The sequence below is a fragment of the Marmota marmota genome, unplaced genomic scaffold (assembly GCF_001458135.2).
Source record: "Marmota marmota marmota unplaced genomic scaffold, marMar, whole genome shotgun sequence".
Taxonomy (NCBI): Eukaryota; Metazoa; Chordata; class Mammalia; order Rodentia; family Sciuridae; genus Marmota; species Marmota marmota.
In genome coordinates, this window is record NW_026000079.1 from 3,554,781 (window position 1) to 3,570,650 (window position 15,870).

Consider the following 15,870-nt stretch of genomic DNA (forward strand, 5'->3'; position numbering starts at 1 on the left):
GTGGGGGGGGGAGATAAAGATGAAAATACTGAATCTAAAAACAGAGTAACTTGTGCAAGTTAGCAATTAGTCAGTGATGGAAGTGGTAGATATGTCCTACCCCAAAGTCCATGATCATTTTTCTTCCTTCCTTAATAAAGAACAAATTTCAGTGTTTGTTTTGTTGGCCATGAGAAAATCCAAAATAGAGTGAACAAATCTAATACATCATTATTGTCTGTAAAACTTAAGACAGAGGTTTGATGTGCATAGCTTAGTGGCGAAGAGCACATGCTTAGAATGCTTGAGGCCCTGGGTTCAATCATCAGCACCCAAAAAATAAAAATAAAATTTAAGATAATTTAACTATTTGCTTTTTGTCCTTCAGTTTTACAGTCAACATATTTTTTACATTATCTATTTAATTTTGTTACAAATATAACCTAAGTTATATATAAGTAAAGAATGACATTTTTAAGGTTTTCTCTGTTCTTTTACAGAGGAAAAAGTATTAAAATTTTTCTTTTTAACAGTCATCCACTGTTGTTCAACTTATAATTTTATGAACAGACTACAATTTTTCCTCCTGAATTACAACTAATTTATTGAGAAACTTAATGTGTGGGTCCCTTTGATGTTGTTGATAGTTTCTGTCTGAATGGTCACTGGACTACAGGCAAATGAGAAAGAACTTCAGCCAACTGAAGCTACCAGGCAACTGTGCAGGGGCAAATCTGGTTAACAGGACACCAAGTCCTACTCATTCTGTAAGAACCCATCCATTGCAGGCAACTCAGTCTTAGCATTAATTCATTTCTTCCTGGCTAGATGGTTCTAGATAAGACACCACTTGTGATGTTCTCATGATTTTGTCTTGAGTCACACTACAAGTAATTATGGAAAACAAACCTTCCTAGACTTAAAAGCTACCTGGAACCTTTATTGTTAATAGCTATCCAATGTCTCCAGCCCTGAATTCCAAACACCTTTGCAAAAGGATACTAGTTTGTGTGATATTGATAATGGAAACCCCACTGTAGTCATTCCAAACCTAGCAGATGCTGGGAGTGGTGATACATGCCTGGAATCCCAGCAACTAGAGAGGCTGAGGCAGGAGGATCACAAGTTCAAGGCTAACCTCAGTTACTTAGCAAGGCCCTAAGGACTTAGACTTGTCTCAAAAAAAAGGGGGTGAGGGAGGGAGGCTGGGGATATGGCTCAATGGTTAAGAGCTTCTGAGTTCAATTCCTGATACAAAAACAAAAACCTAGCATAGAGGCTACAGATGTAGATCAGTGGTAGAGTACTTGCCTATCATGCATGAGGCCCTAGTTCAATCCCCAGTGCTGAAAACAGATAATAAAATAAAAATTAAAAAAAAAATCCCTAGCAGGGGCAAGCAGAGCTGGACCCACTGACTTTTCTTGCTTTTTTGGTACTGGGGATTAAACTCAGAGCACTATACCACTGAGCTATATCCCTAACTCTTTCTATTTCTATCTTTTGAGACAGGATCTCACTAAGTTGCTTAGATCCTGGCTAAACTGCTGAGGCTGTCCTCAAATTTGAGATCCTCCTACCTCAGCCTCCTGAGTCATCTTGATTTTTTAATGATACCAAATTGCCTCCATATAATGGTTTCATCCCTCATTTTACAAATTCTTGTGACTGTTATTTATGTCTTTTCTGCTTCTTAGGGTCCTGTACTCCAAATCAGGCCTTGGCCATTACAAAAGTACTTCTTCCAGAGACTCTCATGCTGTGCCATGTACAATTCAATAATACTTTACTAGACATTCCAGCAAGTAAAGTCTTTCATGTCCATTCAGACTTCAGCATGGAGAAAGGTAAGGTCTACCAGTTGAATAGTTTCCCCCTTCTGTTTTCCTATTTGTATAAATGTCACTTTCTTATTGGATTGTATTTATGCTTTCAGTTTTATCTGAAATATCACTGTAGAATCTTTCTCAAAACATTTTCATTCAGGGGGCTGGGGATGTGGCTCAAGCGGTAGCGCGCTCGCCTGGCATGCGTGCGGCCCGGGTTCGATCCTCAGCACCACATACAAACAAAGATGTTTGTCCGCCGAAAGCTAAAAAACCAATAAATATTAAAAAGTAAAAAAAAAAACAACAATATTTTCATTCAGTTGATTCAACAGATTTTTAATACATGCCTCCTTGAACACTCTATGCTTTTCTATTAACATTTATACACACACACCCCTTTTTTAGTTTCTATATTCTCTTTGAGGGTCTGGATTGTGTCTCATTCATCTTTTATCCCTAACATGTAGCACAATGTTTGAATGTTTATTTATTATCTTGGACTAGAATCTGAACTCAGAGGCACTCGACCACTGAGCCACATCCCCAGCCCTATTTTGTATTTTATTTAGAGAAAGAGTCTCACTGAATTGCTTAGGACCTCACTAAGTTTTGATGCTGGCTTTGAACTCAAGATCCTCCTGCCTTAGCCACCCAAGCTGCTGGGATTACAGGCATGCACCACCTCACCCAGCCGAATGTTTATTTTATAACTGAAGGATATTCCAAGCAAAAGAGTAGCTTTAACAAGTAGAAATCAGAAATAGGCATGACACTATGGTGACTTGATATAAATCAACTGACCTAAAATGATAAAACTTGTATAATTTAAGTCATAAATAGGATAGTGCTACATGGGGAAACTCTAGCTATAAAATACAAAAATAAGCAGTTTGAATGGTATTGGGAATGAGCAACCACTGAAGGAAGGTTCATTCAGCAATCAACCAAATATAATACCTGGTACTAGGACAGGAACTTAATTAAAGAGTAAAGCAGAGCTAGGGATGTAGCTCAGTGGTAAAGTGTTTGCCTAGTTTGCACATGGCCATCCATGGGTTTGATCCCCAGAGGGGGAGAAAAGAGCTAAGCTTTTAACCAGATATGGTGGCACATCCCTGTAGAATCCCAATGACTCTAGAGACTGAGGCAGGATTCCAAGTTTGAGGCCAGCCACAAACAACTTAATAAGGCCCTAAGCAACTTAGCAAGACCCTGTCTTAAAATATATATGTAGGACTGGGATTGTAGCTCAGTGGTAGAGCACTTGCCTAGCATGCGTAAGGCACTGGATTAGATTCTCAGCATCGCATATAAATAAATAAATAAATAAATGTCCATCAATAACTAAAAAAATTATTTTAAAAAAATATATATGAAGGCTGGGGACATAGCTCAGTTGGTAGAGTGCTTGCCTAGCATGCATGAGAGACTGGGTTCAATCCCCTGCACTATATATATATATGAAAATGGGCTGAGGATATAACTCAGATGGTAGAGTGTTTTCCTTGCATGCACAAGGCCCTGGGTTCAATCCCCAGCACCACAAAACAAAATATGTATATATGAAAATGTGTGTCTCACACACACACATATAGAAGGACTAGGGATATATAGCTCAGCGATAAAGACTCTGAGTTCAATCTCCAGTACAAAAAACGGGGATGGCTACCTGGGATAAAGCTCAATGATAAGAGCACCCCTGGGATGGAAGAAAAGGAGGGAGGGAGGGAGGATGAACTAACTGGGAATGTGCTAGATGTGAAGAGAATGGTATATTCCAAGCAATATATAGCCCTGGAGAAGATGGTAAAGCACTTGCCTAGCCATGCGAGACTCTCAGTTCAATCCTCAGCACTGGTTAAAAAAAAAAAAATGTGGTTTGGGCTGGGTGTTAAGGTGTACACCTGTAATCCCAGTGGCTCGGGAGGCTGAAGCAGAAAGATCACAAGTTCAAAGTCAGCCTTAGCAAGACTGTCTCAATTAAAAATAAAAACAGCTAGGGATGTGGCTCAGTGGTTAAGTGCCCCTGGGTTCAATCCCCAGTAACAACAAAAGAAGAGTGACTTGAAGAAAAGTGATTAAACCAGGCTCAGAGATCATCTTTGTTCTCTGTCCTCGATCCTTCATTGCCTTGCTTGTGCCATGCTATTCAATACTTTCTGACATGTTGACTTACCAGTAAAGCTACTTAGGCAATAAGTTCAGTTGTGGGATCCCTGGGACTGTTCTTTTTCTTCAGTATCCTCTGAGTGTGGCCAATAGTGTGCTAACATTGAATACTCAAGAGTTCACATTTTCTCTTTTGCTGAATTTACATGTCACCAACTTTCCCTGTCTTAATTCTTGGCTCAATAGAGCCTCTGGATCTTCCTGTTCAGTTTCTCCTTTTTCCTCCCCAGGGGTTTATGTCTGCCTAATCCAGGTTAGACCACAGTCAGAAGAATTGCTTCAGGCCCTCAGCACGGCTGACACCTCAGTCTACGGGTGGGCCACACTGGTCAGTGAACGTAGCAAGAATGGAATGCAAAGAATCCTCATTCCTTTCCTTCCAGCCTTTTACATCAACCAGTCAGAATTGGTTCTCAGACACAAAGGAGACGTTGGGGAGATTAAAGTGCTGGGAGTTGACAGAGTTCTTGAGAACCTAGAGGTATGTTGAAGTCTGAACCAAAACTTTAAGGGAGATAGGGATTTGAACTTTTTATTCTCATTCCAACAGTAAAGGAAGTTATTGAGTGACCTGATAAAAATCACCATAGGTAATTCTTAAATTGAATGATGAAAACTTGTCTTCTTCACAACGCTATGCAGAGTTCAAAATCTAGGTCATAAATTTGTAATTCCTTTAAATTTTTCCTTAAATTTATTTTCATCTCCGAGTTCATTTTATTCCTTATTCTTCAATACTTCTAAGGGGAGAAAGTAAAAGACCTATCACCTGGTAGGTTTAAAGTCCATATCTTGACAATTCTTATACTGTATGTGTTTGCAATTGGAACATATTGCTACAACATATATTTTTATTCTTTCAAAAAAATGCTGTTTTATCTTTTATTCAAGGTCTTCCCCAGCTCCCCAGTTCTAGTGATCTCTGATCATAGGCAGTCTCTGCTCACCCCTGGCCTGGCTGTCTATCCTGTAAGAATAGTCAACTTTACTGCCTTCCAGCAGATGGCATCACCTGTTTTCATTAATATTTCCTGTGTGCTCACCAGTCAAAGTGAGGCCGTGGTAGTGAGAGCTATGAAGGAGAAGTTTGGTGCAGGTGAGCACTTGGGACTACTTTTAATCTAGGAGGAGAAAACAGAATGCATTCACTATTTCATCAGTGGGAAATATTCAGCCTCTTCACCAAGATCAAACTATTGAGGCTTGGATCTCTCCCAACCTATCCAAAATAATGTGTTTAGGTAGCTTAACACTAGGTAGCTTTACACTATCTAAATTTTATATTTAAGCCATTAAGTCCCAAATTTACAATTCTGCAAATATTTTAATAAAATTGACACAACTGCATTAAAATATGTAGGAAATCATAACCTAAAGCTCATACATCCTTTGTTTTCATTAAGAATGAAAATACAGCTGGGTGCAGTGGCACATGCCTATAATCCCAGCAGCTCAGGAGGCTAAGGCAAGAGAATCACAGATTCGAAGCCATTCTCAGCAATATAGTAAGGCCCTAAGCAACTTGGCAAGACCCCGTCTCAAAATTAAAAAAAAAAAAAAAATTTTAAAAAAAGGCTGGGGATGTGGCTAAGTACTTTTGAGTTCAATCATTGGTACAAAAAAAAAAAAATACATTGTCTTATAAATATGACACGAGGACAATATAGTATCTTTTACATATATGTTATCCTGTAAATGACATTGGGCAAATGTAACTGAGACCTGGGACAAAATTGGTTAAATAAAAATAGTTATAAGATGCATGTGGTGGCACATACCTCCAATTCCCTATTTGGGAGGCTGAGTTGGAAGGATTCCAAGTACAAGGCCAATCTAAGTGAGACCCCATCTCAAAATAAAATTATAAAAAAAAAAAAAAAGAGGGCTAAGGGTGTACTTCAGTAGTAGAGCACTTGCCTAGTGTGTGCAAGGCCTGGGATCAATCCCCAGTTACTGTATATAAAGAAAAAAGTAAGTTATGTCAGTTTCCCATTAGTGTCTCAGTTTTGTAAGTATACCATTTATCCTGCTTTAAACTTCTGCTAGATAAATGTTTTGTCTTCTTCAGAAGTATTAAGAGATCTTTCTACATCAGACAATGGACAAATGTCAACCCTAGATTGACAAATTTAAAATTCCCCAAATCCTGATTTCAGACATTACCCAGTTGAGATATTATGCTAAATTAGGATGGGAGGGGAACAAGTTATGAAAACAGGTGTTAGGAAAACCAGAGAACATCCTCCTTAAACTTTTCACCCCTCAAGGAAAACAAGTATTGTTTTTGGATTTTTTGTGGTCTAGGGATCAAACAGGGTGCTCTACCACTAATAAATACCCCCAGTGCTTTTTATTTTTTTAAAGCAGGATCTTGTTGAGTGGCCCAGGGTGGCCTCAGACTCCTGAGAGGCTAGGATTAAACATATGCCACTACATATGGCAACATAATTATTGGAAGTGAACTGGCCTAACTCTAGTGCATACTCTAATGGGAGTTTTTGTTGACTTTTCTCATGATCAGTATACTAAGCATATCTTCACTATTGTTTTAATTCTTATCCACAGCCAGGTAGAGTCTTGCCATCCATCCTGCTAAAACAGACTCCCTCTCTCCTGCCTCCTGCTGTAATCCCAGCAACTCAGGAGGCTGAGGTCAGCCTAGTCAATTTAGCAAGACCCTATTTCAAGATAAAAAACAAAAGTTCTAGGGATTTACCTCAGTGGCAAATCACCCCTGGATTCAATCGTCAGGACCATGCCCCACCAAAAACAAACAAACAAACAAAAATATCATCCAGAGATGTATTTATTTTCAGATCTCACATTTCTTAACCTACAAATTACATTACAATCATATCTATACCTACATTTTTGTTGCTGCTGTTAATAACACTACTGTAGCACAACTAGGCTTTTTAACATTTTGACAATTGTACAACGTAACCATATCACCAATTTTTTTTTCTACTTTAACTGACTTTACTTTGATAAGTATCCTTCCTATTTATTTTATGGACTCTCAGATGGTATTCATAGGCTTCGCCAGACTGCCAAAACTGCCCAAGTATAAAAAATTGCATAAGAACTGCAAAGGAGCTGGGTGTGGTGGTGTACACCTGTAATTCCAGTGACTTGGGAGGCTGACAGAAGGATCCCAAGTTCAAAAGCAATTTAGCAAAGCCCTGTCTCAACAAAGGATGAGATTGTGGCTCAGTAGTTCAGCACCTCTGGGTTCAATCCCTGGTATTAAAAAAAAAAAAAAAAAAGCAAGGGGTGTTAGGCATGGAGGCTCATACCTGTTATCCCAGCAATTTGGGAGGCTCAGCCTGGATGACAGTTTTGAGTGTAGCCTCAGCAATTTAGTGAGATCCCATTTCAAAACAAAAAATAAGGCTGGGAGTATTGCTTAGTGATAGAAGCAGGGTATGATGGTGCACTCCTATAATCCCAGCAACTCCAGAGCTGAGGCAGGATTGCCAAACTCAAGGCCAGCTTTGGCAATTTATTGAAAATGTTTATTTGTTGAAAATTTAAAAGGGGAGGAGGGACTAGGGATGGTGGTATAACACTTGCCTATTACATGACTCTTGGGTTCAATCCACGGTAGTGGGGTTGGGTGGAGAAAAGGGCCAGGTTTGGGGAGACAGACATTAGATCATTATAATCAGAATGGACAGGTACATATGATGCTGTCCACATTTTATTTGGATTCTGATCCTATGGACTCCGGAAAGCCAGATTTGAACAGTGGGATCTGATCAGAGATTAGTGTACAATCCCTATGCACACCTTAAATCTCAAATTCTTCAGAGGGAAGCAGTTTGCAAATAGTGTGAATGAGCTGGGTGTGGTGGCACATGCCTGTAATCCCAGCACTTCAAGAGGCGAAGGCAGGAGGATCCCAAATTCAAAGTCAGCTTCAGCAACTAAGTGAGGCCTTAAGCAGCTGTTTGAAAAAATTACAAGGGCTAGGGATGTGGCTCCTTTGGGTTCATGAGATTATAAGAAGTTAAGGACAGTTTTGGGTTATGTTTTGTGAGTTCAGAAGCAGAGCTCTACTAGGAGTGCAGAATAGCAACCAGGTATGAAAACCTAGTAATCCATAAGTCCTGGAATTCAGGCAGTTTGGCCAAGAGTGGAGTTCATTTATAAGCAATGAAGAATTCGAAAAAACCAAACAGATGCCAAATTGGCTTCAAAAACATGTCTGAAGAATTCCTTAGAAATGACACCCTGAAGACAAGGGACCAAAGAATTTAGGAGGTAACTGGTGATCTGAAGAAATGTTTTGGTTAGCAGAGACTATCACAAATTTAGTAAAAGAAAACATGGCACCTGGGGTTAAAATACACAGAATGGGTTTTACAGGCATTTTAAGGTTGCAAAGGGATTTAAAGCACCCCTTAAAACCTGAGAAGACTAACATTTAAATTTGAAGATTTTATTATTTGGAGATATGAGAAGCTAAAAAGAGGTGAAGGAACGAGTTCACACCTCAAGTTTCATAAAAGGGCTGGGTTTTGAGTGCTTCTGCTGGATACTTCTGCCCTGGATGTGTCTAACTATTATCTTGTTATGGCCAATGCACAGATCAGTGTGAAGGTTCAGGAGTCTTCAAGCAGTTCATTGGTTCTTACCAGATCCTCCTCTTTACCCTCTTTGCGGTGTTGGCATCAACAGCTTTCATCTTTCTAGGTAAGGAGTCCTTATATTCAGCACCGTGGACTTTGACTTGGAAACTGCCTTCATTTTATTTCACAAACTAAATGAGGATGAAAATTAGCTGTTTATCACATCTAATTTGTGACAAGTAGTTGACACGAGTTAGCCTCCCTAGCCCAATCACTTAATGCCATCTTCAGCTTACTACTACAAAATGGTATACTGGATGTGGCAAACTATGATATATCACTAAAGTGGAAACAACTAAAGTGAAATACCACTGTTGCTTAGCCTTCAGACAACTGCTACTGTTACTCCAACCAGTGGCTAGGGAGGATTCAATATACCATCACCACTGGCTACACACATCTCCCATCTTTTAGACAAATTAAAAGAAAATACCTTAAGATGGTTTAAATTGGGATAAATAAAATTTCCAGTAAGTGTATTACTTACTTAAGTTACAGTGTCCAAGTATTTTGGGGGGGATATTACTTCCAGAAGCCAAGACATCCCAATTTCAGGACCAGGGTTGTAGCTCACTGGTTCAGCACTTGCCTAGCATGTGTGTGGCACTGGTTTCGATCCTCGGCACCACGTAAACAAATAATAAAGGTATTGTGTCCATCTATAACTAAAAATAAAAAATAACATCCCAAATCCAGATATTCCTGTGCCTTGCTTGTACAAATGACATAATTTATACATCTCTCCTACACATTTTAAGTCATTTCTAGTTACTTATACTAATAAAATGCAAATCCTATAAATGGTTATTATACTATGCCATTCAGGTTATAAGGAAAAAAAGTCTTCATGTTCAGTATACACATTTTTCCAAATTATTTCTGATTCTTAGTTGGTTGAATCCATGGACAGAGGGCAGACTTAAGCATTTCTTTCTATATCAATACTTATTCTCATGGTAAGAGTGGACTTTTACTCTTTAAGGCCTTCTTCCAGTGAAAATATTTTTTGATAAAAAAGTAAGCTTTTTGTGACATCTCCCTTTTCCTTTTTCTAGCTTACAGTGCCTTCCTAAACAAGATTCAGACCGTTCCTGTGGTTTATGTACCAACTATAGGAACACCACAGCCAGGTAAAGACCTCTCTTTTGAGAAGCCCAAGTATACATGCTTGATTGACTCAAAACTTCATCATCTTCCTTCCCCCTTTACTTTCAGGTTCTTATACCTCCGCAAGTTCTCCTCCTTTCTTGAGCCCACAACCCCCACTGACCCAGAGTCGACTACAGCATTGGTTATGGAGCATAAGGCACTAACCTGTGCTTGGGCAAGTCCCCTTTAACTGAGGGAATATTTTTAGCCCTAGACAAGGAGCCTACCAGCAATCTCTACACTAAGCCTCCAATACAAGGGTTCTGACAATCATCAATAAAAAATGTTAAGCTGTATTTTTATTAAAGTTGTTTGTTGTGTTCTACAGATTAACACTAATACTAAGAAAACATAAAACTCATTCTCACGTTTATCTAGTATTCCAATTCTTTTTCTTTTTAATATTTATTTATTTATTTATCAGCGGACAAAACATCTTTGTTTGTATGTGGTGCTGAGGATCGAACCCGGGCCGCACGCATGGCAGGCGAGCGCGCTACCACTTGAGCCACATCCCCAGCCCTAGTATTCCAATTCTTAAATCAATCCCTGAAGATCCACCCAATGAGCCTAAGTGGATAAAATGTCCCAAAGGGACTTTCTTTTTTTTAAAAGTACTTGACCACTTACTTGCCCCAAATGACTCTAGCATTCCACTCTTCTGGATGCCCCTGAATACTTGAGGCAGGAACTTCCTAGCAGTTAAACAAGACAATAAACAGGATATATCCAAAATGTGTTTATTGGGATGTTTTCCCACTCATCTTGATTCAGGCTGCTTTTAGTGCTGCTTCCTCCTGAAGGAACATCCTGGAAGAAAATGGTTTGAAGATTACCTGACAGGATACCTACCCTGTCCATTGCCCCACCCTCATAAAACTAGCAGAAGCCTGGTGATCCATCTCAGAATGCTACATTCCCCCTCAACTCCATTAGCTACTTAACTCATTTATACGGATTCCTTTCCCTTTAAGATTCAAAGCCAAAAACCACAACATTGAGCCATTTACCTTCTGTAAGCCTTGCTTTTCCTCCCGTAGGCTGGCAGAGGACAGTGGAGCAGCCAACACACAAAACTACTGTTTGTGCATGGCTAAAAACTGTGGTGATTTTGTAGCATCCTGGGGAGATGGAAATCAGGCAAAGAGTTAACGTTTTTCTCCAATATTACTGCCATATTTTTCTCTCACTTAACCCCAACTCAACATCCCATTAGTGTTTCCTAAGACAAAAAAAAAAAAAAAAGTACAATCTTTATATGCAGTTTTGACCGGAGAGCACGGAATTCAACTACTCCTAAAAAACAAAACTGTATTACCAGTTTCATGTATTCGAATTTTAGAAAATCGGGAGTAGCATTATCTCCTTCTAACAGATTTAGAAACCCAGGTTGCTGAGTTGCTTCAAGGGATGTGGCACAACTCGCACGGCCCTCCCCGCCGGCGGGGGGGGGGGGGAGGAAGTCCCTTGCTTCTCCTGCTGCAGCAGGCCACCTCTCACCTGGGCATTTCACGTCCATGAAATAGGAGTTGGGGCTCTGCACCAGGCGCTTCTTCTTGTGTTTCCGCTTCTCCTCTTCCGGAGAGGGATGAAGGAGATCCTTTGCGAGCTAAGAGGGGAAGAAACGCAGAGGTTTAGAAACCAACGGCGAAAAGGGGACGATGGAAAACAGCCCCCACTGTCACACACCGGGGAGAACTCGCCCCTCGCCGCCCCTGGTGTCTGCGTAGCTGGGCCGCCATCTTATCTCCTCTCCGCTCCCGTCTATGCGGGTGGCCCGTGGGCCGCTGCGGTCCCTGGAGTTAAGGTCCTAAGAAGTGCAGAGGGTTACTGAGGACCCTCTACGAGGCGAAATCAGCGTGAGGGGAGCGTGCGGACAGAAGAGCGAGATCTCCGCTGAAACCTGGACCAAGGAACTCACAGGCATGTTCTCGTGGGGAGGTCGTCACCGCCGGAAAGGAGCGAAAGCGGAAATCCTGCTCCTTATATCCGGCATCCTGCAGGAAGTGACGCTCGGGTCTTGTGTCGCCATGTTGGGAAGGTCCTGCTCTAGGTTGGTCTTCAGTGGAGCAAGAATGGAACAGCCATTTTGAAAAGGTCTTTTAAGTGATCATCTTGTCAGGAATGTGTCACCATGTTGAGAGAGCTATTTTGAATTCAGCGTTTAATCACTGTCAAGGAATAAAGGAACATTTTAAAAATTTACCGGTGCACTATGACAGCTGGAACTTTATAAGTAGGAACCGCTGCGGAAAAACCTCAGTAATACTGAACCATATCGAGCTTTATCTGGGGTTTATTTATTTTTCAATTATTGGTATTCTGTACCATTTCAGTTAACTTAACTTATCCATATTTAACGATTCTGGATGTAAATATATACAAAACAGACAGCCCCCCTCTTATATCCCCCCCAACCCCAACTAACCCTAGGGTTTACCATTGTGTGGGGTTTTTTTGTTGTTGTTGTTGGGGTGGGGGTGGATTTATTTAATTTATATATTTATCTAGTATTTTTGCGATGTTGGGTATGGAACCCAAGCGCTGCAGCCCCTCAGACTCCACTGTTAAAGTTCACTTTTTCTTTTTCAAATCCCTCTAAAAAATAAGAAAATAAACCGGGCATGGTGGTGCATGCCTGAGATCCCAGTATCTCTGGAGGATTGAGGCAGGAGGATAGTGAATTCAAAGCCAGCCTCAAAAAAAGCAAGGTACTAAGCAACTAAGGGAGACCCTGTCTCTAAATAAAATACAAAATAGGGCTGAGGATGTAGCTTGGTGATCGAGTTCCCCTGAGTTCAATCCCTGGTACTCCCTACCTCCCTCACCAAAAAAGAAAACACTTATACAAAACTTTTTTTTTTTTTTTTAATATATTAGGGATTGAATCCAGAGGTGCTTTACCACTGAGCTAAATCCCCAGCCCTTCCCCGCCCCGCAGGGGTCTCCTTAAATTACCCAGGATGATCTCAAACTTGTGATCCTCTTGCCTGGGCTTCCCAAGTCACTGGGATTTACAGGTGTGCATCACTGTTCCCAGGGATAACTTCATACAATCATTTTAGTGCACCTGTGGTTTGACTGTGACCTATCAGGTGAGAAAAGGTGTGGAATTTTTCAGTGGTGTATCATGTCAACACTTCAAAAGTTTTAGAATTTGGAACATTTTAGCTTTCATGTTTTCAAATTAGAAAGCTCAACCTGGGGCTGGGGATGTGGCTCAAGTGGTAGCACGCTCGTCTGGCATGCATGCGGCCTGAGGTTCAATCCTCAGCACCACATACCAACACAGATGTTGTGTCTGCCAATAAATAAATAAATAAATATGTTTTTTTTTTTTTAAAAAAAGAAAGCTCAACCTGTATAAATAAATTAATACAGACACACACATGTATACGTATATATATTTTTCCACACATTATATATAAATTTGTGAAGATAGTCATAGGTATAAATACATTCTTCTGTGCCTGTGAGACTGTATTTGTAGGAAAATCCTTAAAAATCAAACTGTTGGATCAATGCTATGTACACTGAAGACTACTAAACTGTCTTCCGAAATATCCTTTCGTCTTAGGCAACCACATCCCTTTCCCCCTATTTTAACCAGCACTGTCTCCACATTATTTTTAATCTTGCAGTATTGACACCTTTGCCAGAGAATGAGAAGAAAGGAAAGACGAAAATCAAAGCATCATGCTCTACTATAATGACTAAAGCTTTAGATTCTCCATTTGTCAAAAAGGAGAAATGAAGCCTGGTGTGGTGGCACACACCTATAATCCCAGTGATTCCGGAGGCTGAGGCAGGAGGACACAAATTCAAGGCTAATTTCAGTAATTTAGCAAAATCCTGTTTCAGGGGCAGGGACTATAGCTCAGTGGGTAGAGTATTTGCCTTGCATGCACAAGGCCCTGGGTTCCATCCTCAGCACCACACAGACACACACACACAAAATAATAATAATCCTATTTCAAAATAAAAAAGGCTTGGGATTTAGCTCAGTGGAGGAGCACTCCCTGAGTTCAATCCCCAGTACCACATACACAGAAAAAAATAAAATTAAACTTAAAAATAAAGGAGGAGCTGGATGAGGTGATGCATGTCTATAATCCCAGCAGCTTGGTAGGCTGAGGCAGGAGGATCCCAAGTTCTCACTGATACTCTAAGCAATTTAGTGAGACCCAGTCTCTACATAAAATATAAAAAGGAGCTAGAGATGTAACTCAGTGGTTAAGTATCCCTGGGTTTAATCCCCAGTACTCCACACACACATACACACACACACACAAATATATATATATATACACACACACACACAGATGCACACATATAAATAAATAAAAATAAAGGAGGAATAAAGATAACCCAAATGGCAACTGGAGGCCTGGTTAATTCCAAAGGAAAGGAAAGGCATGTGAATTTTTTTGTTTTGTTTTGTTTTGGTACTGGTGATTGAACCCAAGGGTGCTTAACCACTAAGCCACATACAAGTCCTTTTTTATATTTTATTAGAGATAGGGTCTCACTAAATTGCTAAGTGCCTCCCTAGGTTGCTAAGACTGGCTTTGAACTCACGATCTTCCTGCCTCAGCCTCCCAAGCCACTGGGATCATTACAGGCATGCACCTTTGCACCTGGCTGGACAACCAGCTTTCTGAAGAAAAGTTCTGTGATTGTAATCTTTATTAATCTCAGTAATGTAAACCACAGCCAGTTTCAAAGTACCAAAGTGGCATATTGAACTTGGAGTTGGTATGAGATGTGCAAAATCTATACTACAGAGCAACAGTAACAAAAACAGCATGGTATTGGCACCAAAACAGACTGGTAGACCAATGGTACAGAATTGAGGATACAAAGACTAACCCACATAACTACAGTTATCTTATATTAAACAAAGGTGCCAAAAACATGTACTGGAGAAAAGGTAGCCTCTTCAACAAATGGTGCTGGGAAAACCCATACACAACAAAATGAAATTAAACCCCTATCTCTCATCATGCACAAAACTCAACTCAAAGTGGATCAAGGACCTAGAAATTAAACCAGAGACCCTGCACCTATTAGAAGAAAAAGTAGGCCCAAATCTCCATCATATCAAATTAGGCTCCAACTTTCTTTTTTTTCTTTTAATATTTATTTTTTAGTCAGACACAATACCTATATTTTATTCATTTTTTTTATGTGGTGCTCAGGATTGAACCCAGGGCCCTGCACATGCTAGGCGAGTGCTGTACCACTGAGCCACAACCCCACTCCCCTAACTTTCTTAATAAGACTCCTATAGCACAAGAATTAAAATCAAGAATCAATAAATGGGGGGGGGGCTGGTATGGCTCAGCAGTAGAGCACTTGCCTGGTGTGTATTTATTTATTTATATGTGGTGCTGGGTTTGATTCTTAGCACCACATATAAATAAATAAAGGTCTATCAACAACTAAAAAAAATTAAAAAAAAAAAAAAGAATCAATAAATGGGATGGATTCAAACTAAAAAGCTTCTTCTCATCAAAAGAAACAATCAGTGAGGTGAATAGAGAGCCTACCTTTTGGGAGCAAATTTTTACCACAAACACATAAGATAGAGCACTAATCTCTAGGATTATATGAAGAACTCAAAAATCTTAACACCAAAAAAATAACCCAATCAATAAATGGGTCAAGGAACTGAATAGACACTTCTCAGAAGATGATATACAGTCAATCAACAAATGTATGAAAAAATGTTCAACATCTCTAGCAATTAGAGAAATGCAAATCAAAACTACTCCAAGACTCCATCACACTCCAGTCAGAATAGAAGCTATTAAGAACAGAAACATCAATAATAGTTGGCAAGGATGTGGGAGGAAAGTCACTTTCATACATTGCTGGTGGGACTGCAAATTGGTGCAGCCAATATGGAAAGCAGTATGGAGAATCCTTGGAAACTTGGAATGGAACCACCATTTGATTCAGCTATCCTACTCCTCGGTCTATACCCAAAGGACACTATAGGGACACAGCCACATCAGTGTTTATAGCAGCACAATTCACAAATAGCTAAACTGTGTAACCAATCTAGATGCCCTTCAGTAGATGAATGGATAAAGAAAATGTGGTATATATAT

At 40.0% G+C, this 15,870-nt stretch overlaps 2 protein-coding genes across 3 annotated transcripts in view; one reads left to right on the top strand and one right to left on the bottom strand.

Annotated features, from left to right (window-relative positions):
- The window catches only part of Nup210l (nucleoporin 210 like), a 105,220-nt gene extending 95,167 nt beyond the window's left edge, over positions 1 to 10,053 (top strand). Inside the window, exons 32-37 of the mRNA XM_015502657.2 lie at positions 1,677 to 1,826; positions 4,208 to 4,458; positions 4,869 to 5,073; positions 8,568 to 8,672; positions 9,664 to 9,738; positions 9,824 to 10,053. Coding sequence (XP_015358143.1) covers positions 1,677 to 1,826; positions 4,208 to 4,458; positions 4,869 to 5,073; positions 8,568 to 8,672; positions 9,664 to 9,738; positions 9,824 to 9,921 — 884 coding nt within the window. The 3' untranslated portion in view covers positions 9,922 to 10,053. The remainder of the gene's footprint in view (positions 1 to 1,676; positions 1,827 to 4,207; positions 4,459 to 4,868; positions 5,074 to 8,567; positions 8,673 to 9,663; positions 9,739 to 9,823) is intronic.
- A 428-nt stretch (positions 10,054 to 10,481) lies between these two features.
- Rps27 (ribosomal protein S27) lies at positions 10,482 to 11,837 on the bottom strand. Of its 2 annotated transcripts, none has more exons than XM_015502855.2 (4): positions 11,679 to 11,837; positions 11,258 to 11,366; positions 10,768 to 10,878; positions 10,482 to 10,567 (listed from the first exon to the last, which is right to left on the bottom strand). In XM_015502855.2, exons 1-4 carry the CDS (start codon positions 11,682 to 11,684, stop codon positions 10,539 to 10,541), a joined length of 255 nt encoding a protein of 84 aa, XP_015358341.1. In that variant the 5' UTR covers positions 11,685 to 11,837; the 3' UTR covers positions 10,482 to 10,538. The 2 variants fall into 2 exon arrangements, with proteins under 2 accessions (XP_015358341.1, XP_048670758.1); XM_048814801.1 differs by lacking the exon at positions 11,679 to 11,837 and adding an exon at positions 11,447 to 11,465.
- Between the last annotated feature and the right edge of the window lie 4,033 nt (positions 11,838 to 15,870).

What these genes read in the sequence shown, in the direction of transcription:
- Rps27 (XM_015502855.2), bottom strand. An exon ending in CATGGACGTGAAATGCCCAG is followed by an intron (nt 10,879 to 11,257) that starts GTGAGAGGTGGC and finishes CCATCTCCCCAG; the next exon opens with GATGCTACAAAATCACCACA. An exon ending in AAAAGCAAGGCTTACAGAAG is followed by an intron (nt 10,568 to 10,767) that starts GTAAATGGCTCA and finishes ATTTTCTTCCAG; the next exon opens with GATGTTCCTTCAGGAGGAAG.